This window comes from Monodelphis domestica, chromosome 1, assembly GCF_027887165.1.
Source record: "Monodelphis domestica isolate mMonDom1 chromosome 1, mMonDom1.pri, whole genome shotgun sequence".
Lineage (NCBI taxonomy): Eukaryota > Metazoa > Chordata > Mammalia > Didelphimorphia > Didelphidae > Monodelphis > Monodelphis domestica.
Genome location: NC_077227.1, coordinates 638,674,393 through 638,694,280, shown reverse-complemented (window position 1 = coordinate 638,694,280; position 19,888 = coordinate 638,674,393). Strand labels below are relative to the sequence as shown.

General features: G+C 37.5%; 1 protein-coding gene across 2 annotated transcripts in view; it reads right to left on the bottom strand.

Moving 5' to 3' along the window:
* The window catches only part of WDPCP (WD repeat containing planar cell polarity effector), a 380,194-nt gene that overhangs the window by 26,463 nt on the left and 333,843 nt on the right, over positions 1-19,888 (bottom strand). For both annotated transcript variants that reach the window (XM_007476757.3, XM_016428064.2), the window contains one exon: positions 5,091-5,253. In XM_007476757.3, the coding sequence (XP_007476819.1) occupies positions 5,091-5,253 (163 nt within the window). The remainder of the gene's footprint in view (positions 1-5,090; positions 5,254-19,888) is intronic.

The window sequence follows — 19,888 nt, the reverse complement described above, 5'->3', positions numbered from 1 at the left end:
ATATTGTGAGCCCAGACTCTTAGGGTAAGAGGCTACAGACATCAGGAACTCTACTCACCCTGAGAAGAGGGAAGCAGTAAGTACTTAAGTCAGTTTGGTCCTACCTTCAAACCTGGCATATATTGGTCCTTAAGAGAATTAAAGTTTAGGGATTTAAGAGAATGAGGAAGCATCGACAGGTAAGGGTTCTAGAGACCTTGTATGACGTTGGCTATCTCCCTCCATCACACTGCAGAGTGGTCTGGCTGTTGTACCTTTAGGTAGGATGGTCAGGAGATATCGTATGGTTGTATTTTTCTAAGGGGCTTGCATGGTCCACCATCACACATTGGTTCCCCAATGTACCACTTAGGAGAAAGTCAATTCGAATTTATTAAGTGGTTCCTATGTTAAGTGCTGGGGATATAAAGGCAAGAGACAGTCCCTGTGCCCCCTCCCCCCCCCCCAAGGAGCTTGCTATCTAATAGGAGGAGACATAGGAAAACAACAATATATGACTTGGATATATATGGGATAAAGTGGAGAATATCTACAAAGGGAAGATCCCAACATTATATGGGGTTGGAAAAGGCTTTTGGCAGAAGACAGAACTTTGGTTGAGAGCTGACGGAAACCAGAATGCCACGTGTGTCTAAGAGGGAATCTGAAAGGTGACATTTTGTAGATTTGACCTCAGAGCCACGTCTCCCCATGGAGCTCAATTTCTTGTCCTTGGGGAAGGCTAACAATGGGCATCTTCCTGACTGTAAGTGACAAACGTAGGTCAACTTCTGAAATCAGAATATAACCTGCAATCTTAGCCAGTACTAAAGGCTGTAAGTCCTTTAGAGACTGCATTCTGTGAAGCCATGTAGCTTGGCACATCCCATTGGCCTCAAAGAAATCAAACAATAATGATTTTAAACAATTTTAATGACTGAATGAAAAATGAGGCATTGAGCTTTGCTAGCAACTTTTGGAAATTATAACAGTTCTCTATATACTTGATCTTTTCTCCAACAGACACACTATCTCCCAATTTTGTATTTGTCTCTTGTATTGATAAGCATTTGGTTCTTAGGATCTTTTACAAATGATAGTAAATAAATTCTTAAACTACTCACAATGGTTTGTATTATAGCTCATAAATATATTGCTACTAGGAGCACACTAATGCGACCTCGTTTATTTTATATTATTTGCTACCGAAAAAATGTGTGATCCTTTAAGGATCTGTGATTTTTGTCTCCAGTGATTTGAATGGCCACTCATCTGTTGATATATGTTCTACATGATTTGCTACTGACTGAAAAAAATCCAATAGCCAACAGCCAAGCTTGTGGTGATGAACCTATTAAATAAGTTTGGAAAGACATTAAATAAGACTCAGTGAGGACATGAATGATATTTTCAAACATTTGAAAGGCTGTCATATGGAAGAGGGATTAGACTTGTTCTGCTGGGCCCCAGAGGGCACAAGCAGGACCAATGGGTGGAAGATGCAAAGAGGCTCATTTAGACTGGATGTCAGGAAAACCTTTCTAACAATTAGAGCTATCCTAAAGTGGAATGTGTTGCCTGAGGAGGGAGTGAGTTTTCTCTCACCTGAGGTCTTCAAGCAAAGGCTTGAGAAACAACTGGTTGGGCATGTTGGGGAGATCCTTTTTCAGGTGTGGATGAGGGGCTATAGAGGTCCCTTTTTGACTCTGAAATTGGGTGATGCTGTCATCCTTGTACCTCCCATCTCTCAGGGTGGTTGTGAGGCTAAGGCAGATTTCACTTGTCAAGAGCCTTGTAACCCTAAACCAATCCATAAATGCAAGCAATGCCTATTTCATATTAAATAGCAAATAGGAGCAGAGAGCTGTGCTGGTCCTCTGACCACCAACAGTCTGTCTGTGGCTGGACCTGAGCTCAAATTTTCAGCTTGCTGGGAACTATGGCAACTTGGTTTCTGTTGAGGTGGCCTCTGATCATGCAGGGCTGACTGCTGCCAGGAGGCATTGGGGAGGACACTTAGCAGCAAAGCTCTCTTAGGGAAATATTGTTTAAAATGATTCATGTCAAAGTCCTCTCCCACAGCTGCCCTATCTTAATGGTCTTTAGGCATAAAGAATCCTAATTTGGCTCAGCAGATATGGGGATGAGAATGATAGTTATGCTGCTTAACTGGGGGCTTGAGGCAAAGCACTTCACCTCATGAGGTTAAAAGAGAGCCTCGGCTGCTTCATCTGCAAAATAATATTGATACTATTTGCACTGTCTTACCATGGTTGTTGTGGGGAAATACCTATGTCAACTGTAAAGAACTACAGCAGTGTGAAGGCTACTGACTTTGTTGAGCAAATATATAACAGCTAGAGGGTGTAGTGTAGTGTATCAAGTTCAAATTCTGCCTCTGACAGCAGTGAGACCCTGGGCAAATGACTTAATCCCTCAGCCTTAGCTTCCTCATTTGTAAAATGGGGGTAACAATTATACCTTTTGCTGAGATTGTTGTAAGAAACAGAAGAGACAAAATACATAAAGTGCTTTGCAAACCTTTTGGTGCTTATATATATAATTGTGAATTACTATTATTATTAAAATGTAATACTATTATTATGTTGGTTACTACCATGTCAAGTTTTCAACTTTTTTTCCTTTCCTTTCCTTCCTTCCTTCCTTCCTTCCTTCCTTCCTTCCTTCCTTCCTTCCTTCCTTCCTTCCTTCCTTCCTTCCTTCCTTCCTTCCTTCCTCTTTTTCTTTCTCTCTTCTCTCTTTTCCACTCTTGCCTTCCTCTCATTCTTTCTGTTTTCCCTTCCTTCCCTTTTTCCTCCATCCTTTCCTTCTTTCCCTCCCTCCTTCTCTCCTTCCTCTTTTCCCTTTTTTCTTTTGTCTCTTTTCTCTTCCTTCTTTTTTCTCTCCTTTCTCCTCTTTCTCTTTTCTCCTTCCTCCTTCCCTTCTTCCCTCCCTTCCTCTCTCCCTCCATTCCTCACTCCTTTCCTTCCTTCCTTCCTTCCTTCCTTCCTTCCTCCCTCCCTCCCTCTCTCATTCTTTCCTTTCTTCTTCCTCTTTGGATTTTGTTTGAAATGTTTGTTACCACTCCTCAAGACAGAAAAAGATTAAACATTTATCTTGTTTTATATTTCTGTTAAACTCATGATAGACGACTGGATTTTCTTTCTCTGTGTAGTTTTATAGGCTTTCTGACTTTTTTTTGGAGTGGAGCTGCTTGAGATTTCTTTGGTATAGAAACTCTCTCTAACACAGTAAGTCAGCACCTGCTTAGAGATAGTCTTAGAAAACTAGCTGGGGAGTGACAGGTTAAAATGATTGCCCCAGATCTTACAATCTATATCCACCATCAAACTTGAACCCTGGTCTTATCTCCCAGGCTAGCTTTCTCTCCTCTATACCACACTGTCTCTTAGTCTTTATAGGATATTTTACAGATGAACTTTTTGTTGATTAAAACATATGAGCATTGGAAAAATAAGAATATGCATGTGTGTCTCTAGATATCCAAGTTTAGATATCTAGAGAAATGCACATATTTTTTACAAGCACTTTCATTATCAAATTAGCAGCATTACCTTCTCAAGCCTATGCCTATTTTGGCAATTATACATTTTTGATCGCATTTTTCTTTCATGATAGTCCAAGTTATTACATTCTATAGCCACAATCTTAAAATTTCAGGTCTTTCTATTGGCTCTAGTGGGAAAGTAGCTGCTTAATCTTTGGTCATCTAAAATACTAATTACTGAGTCACATTATAATGTGATCAAACATGATCACATTGATGAAATTCAAAATATACGGGGTAAAATTAATAATCAGGATAATCTAACAGTCTTTGAACTTAGAAGTGAAAAGGACCAGAATGAAATGTGTCACAGCAACCAACTTGAATTTGTCTTGTGCTATCATTTTATCTTAATGCTTTTTACTCTCATCCTTACCATTCCCACCTTATCCCTATTCTAACCACTATATCTTCTTAGTCAGTCATGCAAAAATTACTAACACACACAGAGATGTGATGGTATGTATATATCTTGGTAAGCTTATGTTTAGCTAGTCATCATATTAAGATAGTCAAAACAGAATATTAAAATCCTCAGATTGCAACCTTGGTATCATCCTCAACTCCTTACTCTCATTCACCTCACATATCAAATGAGTGGGCAAACCCCATGATTCCTACTTTCACAACATCTCTTATATGTCCCCTTCTCTCTACTCACTCAGCCACAATACCTTCATTGTACTCTCTTGGACTCTTCTAACTAGCCTCCTTGCCTCAAATCTCTCCCGACTCCCAGTTGCTGATTTTTCTAAAGTGTAGGTATGATGGTGTCATCTCTCCACTCAATGAAATCAGGTTATCCCCAATTATCTTCATGATCAAGTATAAACTAATTTATTTGAAATTTGAAAATCTTCCAAGCCTAGCCATTTTCTACCTTTCCAGTGTAATTTAACTGTTTTCCTTTTGTATTAATTCTATGGGTTAGCTCCTAGCAGTTCTTCTAACATGTCACTTCCCCATCACTGTTCTTTGAATTTTCCATCTCCCATGCATCAAATGTTTTGCCCTCTTACCTCTGCCTTTTAGATTCTCTGGTTTCCTGCAAGATTCACTTCAATTTCCCTCTTCTGCAGAAAGCTTTTCTGTGGAGACTTTTCAGTGTCATCCTTTATGGGATGAATTTCCTTTCACTCATCTTGAATACATTTTATATATTCTTAGCTATTAACGTTGTTTTCCCCATTTGGATGTAAGTTCTTTAAGGATAGTGACTTTTTTTTTTGTCTTTTTTGTATCCCTAATACTTATCATAGTGCCTGGAACATTTCATAAATACTTGCTGCCTGCCTGAGTAGGTATTCTAAATTAGAACTTTTTATCTTGGGATTCCCAAGGATGCCATAAACTTGGGTGAGAAAAATCTTATTTCTTTTCAATAATCTCTAATTAAAATTTAGCATTTTAAATCACTTAATACCATCATTCTGAGGAAGGGTCCTAAGTTTCACTTAGGAGTCCATGACACTTAAATGACCAGGAACTCTTGCTCTAAACACTTTCAATAAAATAACCATAACAATCATGACCCATTTCTTACCTGTTTGAAGAATGAGTCAATGCTGTTTGTTGTGATATATGTCTGTGGCTTGAGCCAGAAGGAGGAAGACCACATGGAAATGTTTCTTCACCTTGAGGTGCTAAAGACAGGCCAAGGAATGCTTCATTTAGCATGTCCCCTCCGTCCAATGGTCCCAGGAGTTCTGTCAAAATGATTTAAGATGAAACATATACTGTATCAGAACTTTTACATTTCATTTCTTGTCAACTAACTATGTACACATTAGAAATCTTGAACCACAAACCCTTTCTTGTTTTGACTTTTGCTATTTTCAGACTTAGATGAGCATAGTTTATTAACTGAATATTTTTGAGTTAAATTATTAAAAATTCTTAATCTTTCAAATTGGGAATACATTTCCACAATTTTTTATTTGCATTTTGGAAGTTTCATAAGTATATGGTTTTAGAAATATATGAGACTCTACATTTTATGTCTTTAGTAGTATAGCCAAATTATAATATAGCTAACTTTTAAAGAAAATGATTAAAAATTATAAAACATTTTTCTTATTTAGAATGAGGATGTGAAAACTAGAGGAGTAAGATTTTAAAAATAAATCAAAGTTGCATTGCATGCTGATTTTCTTCATTTTCTTTTAAAAAGATTTATTTTTCCTATTACATGTAATAATAATTTTCAACATACATTTTCTGAAATGATAAAATACAAATTGTTTCCCTCCCTTCCTTCTCTTTCCCCCTCTTCTCCTAGATGATAAGCAATTTGATGTGACTTATACATGTACAATCATGTAAAACATACTTCTATATTGGTCATTGTTGAGGGAAAATACTCATATAAAACCAAAACACAAAAATAAAAACACAAACTAAAGTGAAAAATAGTATGCTTTGATCGGAATTCTGACTACTCCAACAGTTCTTTCTCTGGAGGTGGATAGCATGCTTTGTCATAAGTCCTTCAGAATTGTACTGGATCATTTTATTGTTGAAAATAATTAAGTCTTTCACAGTTGATTTAGAATATTGCTATTACTGTGCACAATAAATATTCTCCTGGTTCTGCTTACTTCACTCTGCATCAGTTCAGGTATATGTTTCCAGTTTAAAAAAAATTATTTTGCTCATTATTTCTTTTAGTACAATAGAATTCCATCACAATTGGGGAATGGCTGAACAAATTGTGGTAAATAAGTGTGATAGAATACTATTGCACTATATTATGCTATACAAAATTATGAGCAGAATGATTTCAGAAAAAAAACTAGAAAGATTTCATCACAATTTGTTCAGCCATTCCCTAATTGATAGGCATCCTCTCAATTTCTAGTTCTTTGCCACCACAAAAAGAGCAGCTATAAATATTTTTGTACACATAGGTTCTGTCCCCCATCCAAATTTTTTATCTTTTTTGGAGTACAGACCTAGGAGTGGTATAATTGGACCAAAGGGTACTGAATCTTATAGCCTTTGGTGCATAGTTCTATATTGCCTTCCTGATTGGTTGAATTAGTTCACAAGTCCACCAACAATGTATTACTGTCCCAATTTCAGAAAAAGTTCTTCCAGAAAAGGACTAAATATTTGATTTTTCTCCACTTTTCCTTTCCCTAGGTAAACTCTGCCCTACCCTTCTTATCTGGTAGAGTAGCATATTGGATTATCTGATACATATAAATAATGATTAATATTAAGAGAATGATTCTGCAATCAGTTCTGAGCAAGAAATATTCAATATGTAGGTTGAATATAAAATGTTGGCAAATTCTTTTCTTTGAAGGGCTTTAAGATGAAAAAAATCCAATTCAATATTCAATAGACATTTATTATCTTTCTAATGATACCATTTACAAAAATTGACAGAAGCATAAATGAAAAAGCATGATTGCCCTCAAGTGGAGCCTCATCTGAGCATAGAAATTTAGAACTGTGCAGATAGTGTCATTAAAGTATGAAACCAAAAACACAATAATTCTAGAGTTTTGGGAAAAATTTGTCTGTTTATTTCCAAATTTGTAAATATATCAAGAAGGAATTTCTATGGCACTATCATTTGAAGTTCCCCTTTCTAATTTCCTCAAGTTGGGGGTGAATTCTCCATTTTTTTTATACTACTACTAACTCACATTCAAGTAATAAGTGTTTTTAAATTTTACACAGTACTTCTTTTAAAACAAACTGGTATAGAATATAATTCAAGTATTATTAGGTCTTCTCCACTAATCTTGGCAAAGATTGCCAAAGACTTATAGTAAACATTCCTTCTTTCAAGGAAACTCAGCTAAGAAAGAGAAGCAGGGGTGATTTTCAGAAGCCATGTTGTTTCATTTTTTTTTTTGACCTAAAAGAGTCAGTCTACATCTACAAAATGAGGGGTTGGACTAGATGTCCTAAAAGGCCCCATTCAGTCTTCAAACCTAGTTTGCTATAATTTCCTCAGTGTAGGGAACTCCCAATGAGAATACTTCCCCCTCAAACATAGATCCTTGACTTATTTGTAATACAGAGTTTTAGCTGCCTAGGGCATTAAGAGCTTTGGTAACTTACTTGCTCAAAGTTATAGAAGTAGTATTTGATATAAAATCTATATCAGATTGTTTACTATCTCAGGAAAGGGGAGGGGTGGTAGAGGAGGGAAAGAATTTGGAATTCAAAATTAAAGACAAATTAAACTAATAATCAATCAATCAATCAATCAATTAATTAAAGACATATTTAAAATAGGGAATTTTATTGGGGAACTTTAAATTTTTTAAAAAGTAGTATGTGTCAGAAGTAGGATTTTATTAAGGTATTCCTGACCTGGCTGGTCCTCTATCTATTCCTCCATGCTTCCTCTCATTTAGATTCTCATAATGCATTAGCCTCCTGTTTCCCTATCACTGCACCCTTAGATCTTCCAGTCCTCATTTTGTCTCTATGTAGTTCAGAAACATGGAGCTACCTACTGAAGTAACCATAAAGACTCTTGGACTTGGTCATCCAACCCACTGCACCTTTAGATCTTCTGGGACTTTCCATTTATTTTGTGGCTAAATATTTTTGGTATATATTGCCTTTTCCAATTAGATTGTGATCTACTTAAGAGCAAGGTCTACTCCACTTTTTCATCTATTTACAGCTGGAAGGGTCCTTTGAGATCACCTCATTCAACATTCTAATTTTACAGATGAAGAAAGTAGCTCAGAGAGATGGACTGCCTTATCCAAGGTCACATGATTTTTAGGGTGGCAGAACCAAGATCTGAACCAAAGTTGGTCCTCAGACACCAAATTCAACATACTTTCTACTGTAGCATAAATATATGTGATTTAAAATTATAACTTAAAAATAGCAGATGTCACAAAGACATTCATTTATTAAACAAAGTCATTTTTAACAGATACTCCTTAAGTGCATACAATGTAAGGCATAGTTGAAAAAGAATGTAGCTCCTTCTCTCAAGGAGCTTACAGTCTCAGAGGAAGGATGAAAAATGTAAAGAAAAAGTGGAAGGAATAAATTTGAGGAGGATGTGGAGATCAGATAAAGCTTCATAGAGAGCTGTGCCAATCAAACCATGCCATAAAAAAAGATTCCTTAAAGGGAAAAACAAAACAAAACAGTATGTGAATGTGTGAAGGGAATACAATAACCTCCAGATTGTTGAGGGTTTTAACTACCATTAAAGCATTTGTATTTTATTCTATGGGCAATATAGTAACTGAAGGTCCATGGGTTGACATAGTTAGATCTGTCATTAGGAAGATTAATTTATCAGCTCTTGCAAAGAATGCCTCAGAGAGGGAAAAGACTCGGCACAGAGAGACCAATTAGGATGCTATTATAATGGTCTAAGCAAGCTGTGGTGAGGACCTGAATGGGGCGGTAGAAATATGCATGGAGAGAAAACAGACCTTGACCTCCTGAGGTTAGACCCCCTGAATCTCTGAGGGTCAGAAAGATGGATCAAAGGTATTATGACCTTAGAGCCTATGGGTCAGGGTTGACCTGGTCCAACTAGGACCAGGTTGTTGTGCTCTGGTTGTTGCCACTCCCCTAATTTTAAGAATTCCACCCAAGGCTTTTTAATTTCCTTAGTTGTTTACTGATGGTTGCAAAACCATAGCTTTGTTGGAAGCCCCTTTTTCTAATGCCTGCAGGTTTCTGGATGACTCTTCTACAATTCTGAAGTAAAGGAAGTCATTACAGTTTCTTATTGGTTTCTTGATGATTATTTTATCTAGTGGAATTTTAGATGTTTGTTGGAGTCGGGATGTGGGAGCTAAGCGGTCTGAGCTGTTCAAGTAGTCATCTTGGCTTGAAGTTCTGGATATATACTTTTAAGAATCTTTCTCACAAAAGTGAGCACCAAAACTATGGATATAACAGAACTCACCAAGGTTAAGAATGTACAGGAAGAAAGAGCCCCAGAATGGGGAGCCTTGATGGACACTCCCGCACTTAAGAGTGAAAAAGCTGAATCAGCAAAGGATACCGAGAAGGAACATTTGATTAGGCGACTTAAATGTTGACCTTTCTCTCCCTGTCCATTTTTTTATACTTCAAATTCCTCTATGCACTTCATGTTTCAGTATCAATGGCCTACTTAAAGTTCCTTGAATATGAGATACTCATATCTCTTATTTCCATGACTTTATTCCAATTGTGCCCCAACTTTTTTCAAGTATCAGCTCCAATGTTTGTTGATTGCCTGACTATTAATACCTTCCCCTCTCAATCTGCCCTCCATTTATGCTGCATATATTTTGTTTGTATGTGGCTCTTTACACATTGTCTATACCATTAGAATGCAATCTCCTTGAGCGTGGTCACACTGTGTTTTTGTCTTTCTTTGTGTCCTCAGTATGTAAGCACTGTGCCCTTCATATATTAAGCATTGCATGAGATTCCTGATAACTTGACAATCAGGAAAACTCCTTTGGCATGGAAGCCAAAGGAGAAAGTACCCAGCAGGATAATTGCTGCAGAAATGTAATGGCAGATAAGAAATGAGAAAAAGTCACTGGATTTTTCAGTTACGAGATTGTAGGTAACTTTGGAGAGAATAGTTTCAGTAGAGTGGTAGAAGCTGGAAACCAGATTCCTATAGGAAGAGAAGTGAGCAGTAAGAAAATTGAGACAGCAGGTGTAGATAACTCTTTTCCTAGAAATTGAGCAGCAAAAAGGAAAAAAAAAATTGGATGGTAGCTTGAGGGAATGAGAGATTTAAGGGAAGTTTTGTATTATTATAATTTTTTTTACAATAGGTGAGACATGAACATTTTTGTGGCTAGAGATAAAGAAGCCAGTGAAGAAGAGCTGAAATAGATGATTGATGTAGCAAGACCCTAGAGGAGATGGGAGATGATAGGATCAAAGATTCTAGTAGAGAGTTTATCTCTGGTAAGGAGGAGATTACATCATCTTCTTAGACTGGTTTTCCTTCTGCATATCTGATGACTTTTCAATTTCCTTTACTGCATAATCATCTATGTCCTGCCTCCAGGCCACAGGTATCCTCCAAGGTTCTATACTTAGTCATCTCTTTTCTTTTTATACTCAGTCATATCATTAGTTTCCCAAACCTCAATTGTTATCTTCAGTCTGATAATTCTCAGATTAACATATCAATCCCTCATCTTTTTCCTGACTCCAGACAAGTGTCTTTTGGTTATTTCTAACTAGATGCATTTGTATCCCCAGCATGTAGTACAGTATCTAGCACTTAATGCTTAAGAAATGTTTGACTATTGACTATGTCCTGTAAGCTTTTAAAACCCAACATGTCTAAAAGAGACTCTTCCCTAAGCCCACACTTTTTAATTTTTTATATCTGTCAAGTGCACTACCCATGGTCTCCAAATCAGTGTCATTCTTTACTTTCCCTTCCCAAGTCCAATTCTTTGCCATTCTTTGTTGATTCTATCTCCAAAACAACTTTCATGTTCAGTTTGCTCATTTTCCCAGTCTTTCTTTGCCTGTGGACTGGGAATTCTGAAAGCTGATAATTCTGTCTCCTCTGCTGATGATTTGCAGAAATTAGCACTGTGAGTTAGTTTGCCCTGGGGCTAGGTCTTCACCACAGCAGTGCTATGGACTTCCCGGCACCACTGTGGGCTGGTGCCTGGGTCTAAGACTTTAAGGGGATGGGTCTGAGGTATGGGGTGCTCTTTTGTTGGTGTAGCCCACATCCCAGGACCCTGAAGTTAGCCTATGCCCAGTTATGGAACCTGGTACAATAGGTGGGGAGGAGGGGGTTGGCCAGCACTCCTCAGCATGCAGTTTTGCTTCTGGTTCCCCCTTATTCCTTGAAAATCAACTCTCTCTGCCTACTTTTCAAGTTGTATTCAGCAGGAGAGCCTCCTTGCTCATTCTTGCTGTTGATTTTTGACTCCTGTTGTTTTGAGGCACTTTTTAAAGATTGGTTTGGAAGAATTATCAGAGCTGTTTCAGCTTTTGTTGCTACTAAGTCACCATCTTGGCTCCATCTCACAAAAAATGCCATATTCTTATAAATTTGACTCAGTTCTCTATATATTTGGGAAATAAAGACTTTATCAGAGAGAATTTCCTTTAAAATTTCTCCCCAGATTTCTGTTTTTCTTTTAATCTTGGTTGCATTGGTTTTGTTTGTATATATACTTTTTAATAAAAGACTGATCTTATGTTATTCCCTGTCATGCATGTTACATTCTTACCAAACTGACCTACTTGCTCATCTCTAAGTACAATGTTCCACCTCCTATCTCTATGACTTTGCAGAAGTTGTTTTCTATCCCAGGGATATTCTCTCTCATTTCCCCTGGAATCTCTGGCTGTCACCAAGGCTCAGACCCAGTGTTATTTCTACATCTTAGAGTCTTTTCTGATTTGCCTGGTGGTTAGAGCTTCCAACCCCTCCAAATACTTTGGATATATTTATCTGTGTACATATTGTTTTCTTTGTTCCATTTTCATTTTTGTATCCCTTGCACCTAACACAGTAGGCCAGTCAACAGATATGTATGAAATTCCTACAATATGTCAGGAATCTAGGTGGTGTAATGGATAGAGTAATGGGCCTAGAGTCAGAAGACTTATCTTCCTAAGATTAAATCTAGCCTCAAACATTTTGCTTTATCCAGTTTGTCTCAGTTTCTTAATCTATAAAATGATCTGGAGAGGGAAATGGCAAACAACTCCAGTATCTTTGCCAAGAAAACCCCACATGGGGTCATGAAAAGTCAGACATGATTGGAAACAACTGAACAACAATGAACTACCGAGAATCTGACTTCTAGAAGTGGCCATATGAGTGAAAAGAAGGGTGCAGATATGACAAATGTTGTGGAGGTAGAATCAAGAAAACTCCAAATGTGGTGACATCACCACCACCACCACCATCCAATACCACTATCATCATCATCATCATCTTGCTGTTAAATTTAAATAAAAAACTCCTGGTTCTTAGTTTCCATGGAGTTTATTAATAATTGCTTGAAATAGACAAAGCAGATATATAGAGATTAAAGCCTAATCTAATATAACTCTGACCAAGTGTTCCTCCACATGACTGTCTCTATCAGTTATGGTCCTCCACCACTGCTGTCCAAGGGAATAAGTGCCCCGCACCACACTCTTATCCTCTTTCTTGATTGGGACTCTTAATCTTTAGTTCTAGGTCATGTTTTCAGAGCTGGGGGAGGGGGTGGATTCTATTTATCTCCAGCACTGTTCAGGGGCAGACTCTTTTCTCAAAGAGCTCATAGCCTAATTGGGGAGACAAGATGAAAACACCTATATCCAAACAAAATTCTCTCTCTCTCTCTCTCTCTCTCTCTCTCTCTCTCTCTCTCTCTCTCTCTCTCTCTCTCTGTCTATCAATGTACACACACACATATATATATATGTATGCACATATACTGGAAATATATAAACATATATCTATACAAAGGATAAATTGGAGATAATCAAGATGCCTTGTCCCTAGAAGACAGTTAATACTTAATGAATTTAATAGAGGACATTTCAAGGTTCTGAGTTATGTAAAGGAGATGTAAGAACTAATGAGAGATAGACTGATTTTTTAAGTAAAAATGAAGGCGGAGTAATTTACTCAGTGGGATGTGGTGTAAGGATGGAATTGTGAACATAAGAGGCTTTAGAACAGCTGCTGTAGAAAATGTGATACAGAGTAAATCAGATATGAATAAAAGAATTGCCCTGCAGCAGTAAGGACTCAAATGAGGTTGGACAAAAATGACTTTGTATTAGACATGGTTACAGGAGTTTGTGACTTTGTATGGTTATCGTCTGTTATGTGGAAGTAAGAACAAGAGAAGGAAGATGATGGAGGTTATCCACAGTTAAGTGGGAACAGGAAGAATAAGGGAAATAAGATAAAAAGAGAAAGTACATCAGTGAAATGTCTGATTATAGAAAAAATACTTAAGAGACAGAAATAAACTCAGAATATAGATGAAGGGTAGGGACACAGAGAGGGATAATGAAGATGCCAGAGTTTACAATGAGGATAAAAAGCAGGTTCCACTGGAATGAGACAGATGCAGATAGTGAAGGACATAAAACTATGATTAGAGAGGGGAATTTCAGAGTTCAGGATCTTGGTGGTGGAAAAATTTCAAATGATGACCTTTTCTGTAGGAGGTTGAGGTAGATGAGGTGGAAGTCATAGGATTTGAGAAGACTGATTAACTAAAAAGTTGGGGTATTTGAAGAATCATATGAAAACAAAAATCCAGTAAGTAGCCAAATTTACATTCTAGCCAGACTGGCCTACTTACTATCCCAATATGTTGATTATTAACATAAAGACACTGAGGATAATGGCAGTTATTGGGGTATAGAGGAGAACTAGAAGCCTTGAGCTTAAGTCACTTAGGAAGGTGGGAGAAAGTCCTAGTTTTTGGTGCCAACAGTGATGGAGACAATGAAATTGAACTCCTGAGTAAGATCTTTAAAGGAAAGTAGTTGAATTATGGCAATAACTAAATGGTCTGGAAGAAGAAAATGGGTTATTCTAATGTTTCTCCTCTGTACTAGTCAAGGGGACATGATATTTTATTTAAAGAATTACTACTGCATGAAGAACATTGTATTCTGTGCTGGGGGAGAACTAAACCTCAGATAAGGCATTATTCCTGCCTTCACAGTGATTAGCATCTAGTAAGGGGTTTTGGCATATACATAAAGTTAACTTCTCTTAAAAAAAAACAAGATAATAGGATTTAAAGGTGGAAAGTCCAAGGACCTCTTATTTTATGGATGAGGAAACTGAAGCCCAAAGAAATTACTTAAGGTCACATTTACAGTGGTAAAGAGAAGAGAGTCAAAATGTAAAACTCAAGTCCCCTAACACCAAATCCAGTGCTCTGTTAGAGCATGCTATATTTTTTATATATAGAATCAAACATCAAAGTATAAAACTTAACATTAAGTGAAATTGTGATAGATTTTGTGAAGAACAAGTAAAATATATAAAATTCCTATTAATAAACTTAATTCTCAAAAATTTTAATGCTTTAAAAATGTCAGTTGGCTGTTAGTACATAACAATGTACAGACTTGGAGAAATGCTCTCTTTTAATTATTACCTTTAAAGTGATTTTAAAATATCCACAAAGGTTCTAAACATGTCTTTTTCAGAAAAGAAGGAAAACAATAACATCACATGAATCATATCACTAGCAAAATGAAGCTGATTTTCTTTCTGCTTGAATAGAATGTGTTCTGTTCTGCTTGAATAGAACAGAAAGGGGGGAAAAGGTTACCTTTCTTTCCTACTGTATTCACATAGCCTCATGCATATCTACATTTTATATATTTTATCCAGAGTTTAGCACTGGATGAATGGGATGTGGTCCAGGGTATGCTGAAGCTACAATGAGCTTTCCAGTGTATGGCTATATTATATTTGCAGTTTAGGTGGAGAAAATATTTCTGAATTCTTTTATATTTACAGAACTGCTTTGCTAGTGATTTGCTCAGTACAACAATTACTGGAATAATAACTATATTTCTATAGCACTTTAAAGTCTGCAAGGTAATTTTTAAATGTCTCATTTGAACTTCATGGCAACCTTAGGAAACAAGTACTACAGGTATTATTATCTTCACTTTACATATGATGAAACAGATCGAGAGAGGTTAAATGACTGCGCATTCAGTAAGCAAAAGATGAAATTACTAAGGAAACAAAGTATGATTTTTTTAGCATATTAACTTGTTAAGCTATGCATGCTAATTGCTCAACAAATCAGAACCAAGTCCTTTCCTAAACTTAGGGCTGAATTGCTAATACAGGGGAAGACCAATTTTTATACATTAAAAACAATTAATCAAATAAAGCTAATTAATTAAAAAGAAATACTACAGAATTAGGTAATCTGATTTCTTATTTTTTTTAAACCCTTACCTTCCATCTTGGAATCAATACTGTGTATTGGTTCCAAGGCAGAAGAGTGGTAAGGGCTAGGTAATGGGGGTTAAGTGATTTGCCCAGGGTCACGCAGCTGGGAAGTGTCTGAGGCCATAATCTGATTTCTAATTGGAGGAAAGATTGGGGACTTTCCAAGTTGAGAGGGGGAGAGTGAATAGGCTCAATTCCTTGAATTTAGGAAAATGGGTGTCCCACTCTTCCCCAAGTATCTGTGAACAATCAAAGAAACATGGAAACAACAATTGATTATGAAGAGGCAAGTTTTCAGAGAGGGCATATAGGTTGCTTGAGATGTACAAGTTTGAAAAACCCCTTTCATCAATCTTGAGATCTGACTGCATTTCTGAACAACATAAACTAAGTCCTTGGTTAAGGGTCTCTTTATAGGAGATCCAGGTGGCCCAGTTTCCCAAACATGCAGGACTGGGTTCAAACAATGCAATAAGGTTTCTCACAATTAAATAAAGTGCTCTCACAGGACAAAATTTGGCTTAGTCCTAGAGAACTGCACTACTCTAGAATTTAGTCACAAGATGGAGCCAGTGTGGTTTACTTGATTACCACAATTAACTACTTGTCTTAATCTCCTTAGTTCCTTTAATTTTCTCACACCTGTAGATAGATATTCAGGCAGTCAGAGGTGGGATTTGAACCCAAATCTTCCTGACTATGTCCAATATTTTATTTGTTAAATCACTTAACCTTTCCAAATCTCATATTTTTAACCTGTGAAGAGAGGGGGTAAGGCATAATGGCCTCTGTTGCCCCTTCTAGTTTAAGTCTATGAGGAATAAGTCCTGGTGCCTTAAAAATGGAGCATGGGAGCCGCTGTGATAATATTTTCATTTATATGGTGATAATATTTCCACCCACACATCATAGCTAAGCATAGCCCTTCAGGTTTTTGCCATTGCCACAGAGAATGTAAATCAATCAGTCAATTAATCAACCCATGTGCATTTGTGAAAGCCTGCAATACATTAGGCACTGTGCCAGGTCTTGGGTACAGCATACCTGACACAAAAGTCTCTGCCCAGGGCTACTAGGCAGTTCAAGGCCTTTCTCATCCCATCTATGGTCATGAACTCCAGGACCAGGAATTTTCAGCTCTTGACCCCCAGGCTTCCCGTTGGACTATTTTGGTGAATAGAAAACTTTAAAGAAAAATTCATAAGGCGTCTTTTGGATAATGATTTTGAAAACGCTTTGTGCAAAAATGAATCAAAGGAATACTTAGTATGCAAATGGATAGGATTTTATTTTTAATAATGATGATGATAGCTAAAAATTACCTAGCTCTTACTATGTACCGGGCATTATGCTAAGTGCTTTACAATCATTTTCTCATTTGATAGTATTACTTTAAAAAAGATAATGTTGGGTGACATAGTCATCTGCTTGCCTATGGGATTGCTACAGGAGAGAGGACAGCCTCCATCCATTTGCTCCTTTTCTCATTTGCTCAAATCATTTGTCCTTGGGAACAACCATAAGTCCATATTGCACAGATTTGCCCCCCCCCCATCCCCATCCCACAGTGGTTGGCTCACTGCCTTATTTTTCCACATTTTCTAGTCAGTGTATTGAACTTGGATTTGGAAGCCCAGGTCCTACCACTTATCACTTAAGTGAACCTTAAACAGATCACTTGACCTCTCTCTGCCTCAGTTTCCTCATATGTATTTAATAATATTTATACCACTTCTCTGCAGGGCTCTTATAAGGAAAGTGCTTTACAAACTGGAATGTGCTACATATAAGTGGGGTGTTTTCCTTTTAAAGCCAGCCAGTAACTACTAATGGGCAAACAAAGGAAATTCTGGGCAGTTGAGTGTTTATACTAGGCTTACATGAGTGTGCTTTATTTTTGTCCTTTTCAAGTGGACATTAAAAAATATGCAGTTTCTGACACATGGCACCATGGCACCCAGCTGAAAATTTTTAAAAGGTCATTGATTTGAGGAAGTAGCTAGGTGGCTTAGTGGATTAGGAGCTAATCCCAGAGATGGGAGGTCCTGGGTTCAAATCTGACCTTAGACATTTTCTAGCTGTGTGACTCTGGGCAAGTCACTTGACCCCCATTGCCTAGTCCTTACCACTCTTCTGCCTTAGAACCAATACACAGTAGTGATTATAAGACATAAGGTAAGAGTTTAAAAAAAAGTCATTTATTTGGCTTTTTCACAATCCATGTGATACTAAATGGTTTGATTTACTTGTGATTTTCTGATTTAATTCACATCCCTCCCCTTCTAGATCAACTGTATTTTCAAGGTTTTCATTGAGAACTTATGCTATGTTACTTTGGGTCAGAGGCATAGGCACTCCTTACTTTCCACCTAAGGTATACATAGAAAATCTTGTTATAAAGCAGTTAATTGCAAAGTATTTCATACTTTCTCATAGAAATGATGCCCTTACATAGCCTTAATATGTGGAAGAATTGAGTTCAAATCTCCCCTAAAACAGACTATGTGACCTTGGTCAAGTCATTTGATCTCAGTTTTCTTCCACTGTGATTATTTGCTGCACTTTTCTTAACTGTAAAATGGGAGTAATAACAGTACCTACCTTGCAGTGTGGTTTGACAACCAAACAGAGGAGATGAGAATTTAAAAATCCTCTTACTTTTGTCTTAGTATCAATCCTAAGCCAGAAGAACAGCAATCAGGGTTAACTGACTTGCCCAGAGTCACACAACTAGGAAGAGTCTAAGGCCACATTTGAACCCAGAGCCTCCTGACTCCAGGTCTGGTGCTCTATCTACTGTGTTACCTAGCTGCCCCATGAGATAATATTTGCAAAATGATTAGCAAAGCCTGGCACTTAGTAGGTGCTTAATAAATGTTTTTCCTCTTTTCCTTTCCCCACAGTGAGGGCTTGAATTTCTAATCAAAGGTAATAGTTCATTTTTACACATTTACAAACATTGGTTTACTTAGATCATCTCATTTGATCCCTACACTCACCCTGGGAGGAAGATAGCAGCAATGCTAGAATCAATATATTTATAGAGGCAAATGAAGCTGAGGCTGAGCACATTAAATGACTTGTCTGGGGTCACACAGCAGGTTAAGTTTGGATTCTTCAGCTGGTACTGTTAAAGCCTACTGTGCACTAAGCACTGGGCTAGGCCCTGGGTAGACAGCATGCCACCTGTTGCCTTTGTCATAAAAGCAAAGACACAATTATAATCTTCTGTGATCACTTCAAAGTAGAAAATGAGACCGTGTGTCCAAGGGGAGTGTAGGAAAGACATTAGCTTGGGAGTTGGGAGATCTGGGAGTGAATCCTGACTGTGGCACTAACTGTGTTACACTGGGCAATCCTTTTGACCTTTTAGAGCCCATTTTCTCATTGGTTAGATGGGACTGATACTGAGAAAAATGCTTTGTAAACTTTAGAGTATGACTGCAACTTATAAGTATATTGTTGTCATTGTTCAGTTGTTCTCAGTCATGTTTGGCTCTTCATGGTGCCATTTGCAGTTTTCTTGGCAAAGATTCTGGCATGCCATTTCCTTCTCCAGCTCATTTGACAGATGAGGAAACTGAGGCAAACAGGGTTAAGTGACTTCCCCAAGGTCACACAGCTAGTAAATGTCTGAGGCCAGATTTGAACTCATGAAGACGAGTCTTCATGATTCCAGACTCAGCATCCTATTCACTGTGCCATGTAGCTACCCATAAATGTATCACATATGTTAAATATATGAGGGACTCTTAAAAAAAAGAATTTGTGGCTATCCTCAAGGAGCCTACATTCTAACAGAAAAGCCAACATACACATATAGAGCTATGTGTAAAACACATCCAGAGCAGGTACAAGGTAATGTTGGGGGTGAGGAAGGCATTAACAGTTGGGAAGACTACAAGAAGCCTCATGTAGAAGATGATGCTAGAGCTGAGTCTTGAAGGGAAATTAGGGATTTCAAAAGGAGGAGTGAATGAGAAAGTACATTTGCTTCACCCCATTTCCCCTTAAGGATCAGCCAGTGGAAGGGCTTGGAGATAGGAGATGGGAGTGTCCTATGTAAGGAAGAAGAAGAAAACCAGCTTAGTTGGGCTGTAGAGTTTGTGAAGAGGAGCCTTTAGTAATAAGGCTAAAAAGGTATGATGGGACCAGGTTGCAAAGAGCTATTGAAATATCTGAGGGCTTGATTATTGATCATACAGATAATAGGGAGCTTCTCTAATTTACTGAGTGTGTGGTATTGGGGAATGATACAGTCAAATCTGCACTTTAGGAAAATCCCTTTGGAGACTATGCTGGGAAATGGTTTAGAGAGAAAAGAGAAAGTAGGGAAATCAATTAGGTCATTTCAATAGTCCAGGAGGAAGGTGATAGGAATGGTGGCAGTTGTGTGAATACAGAGGAGATATTTGTTGGAGATA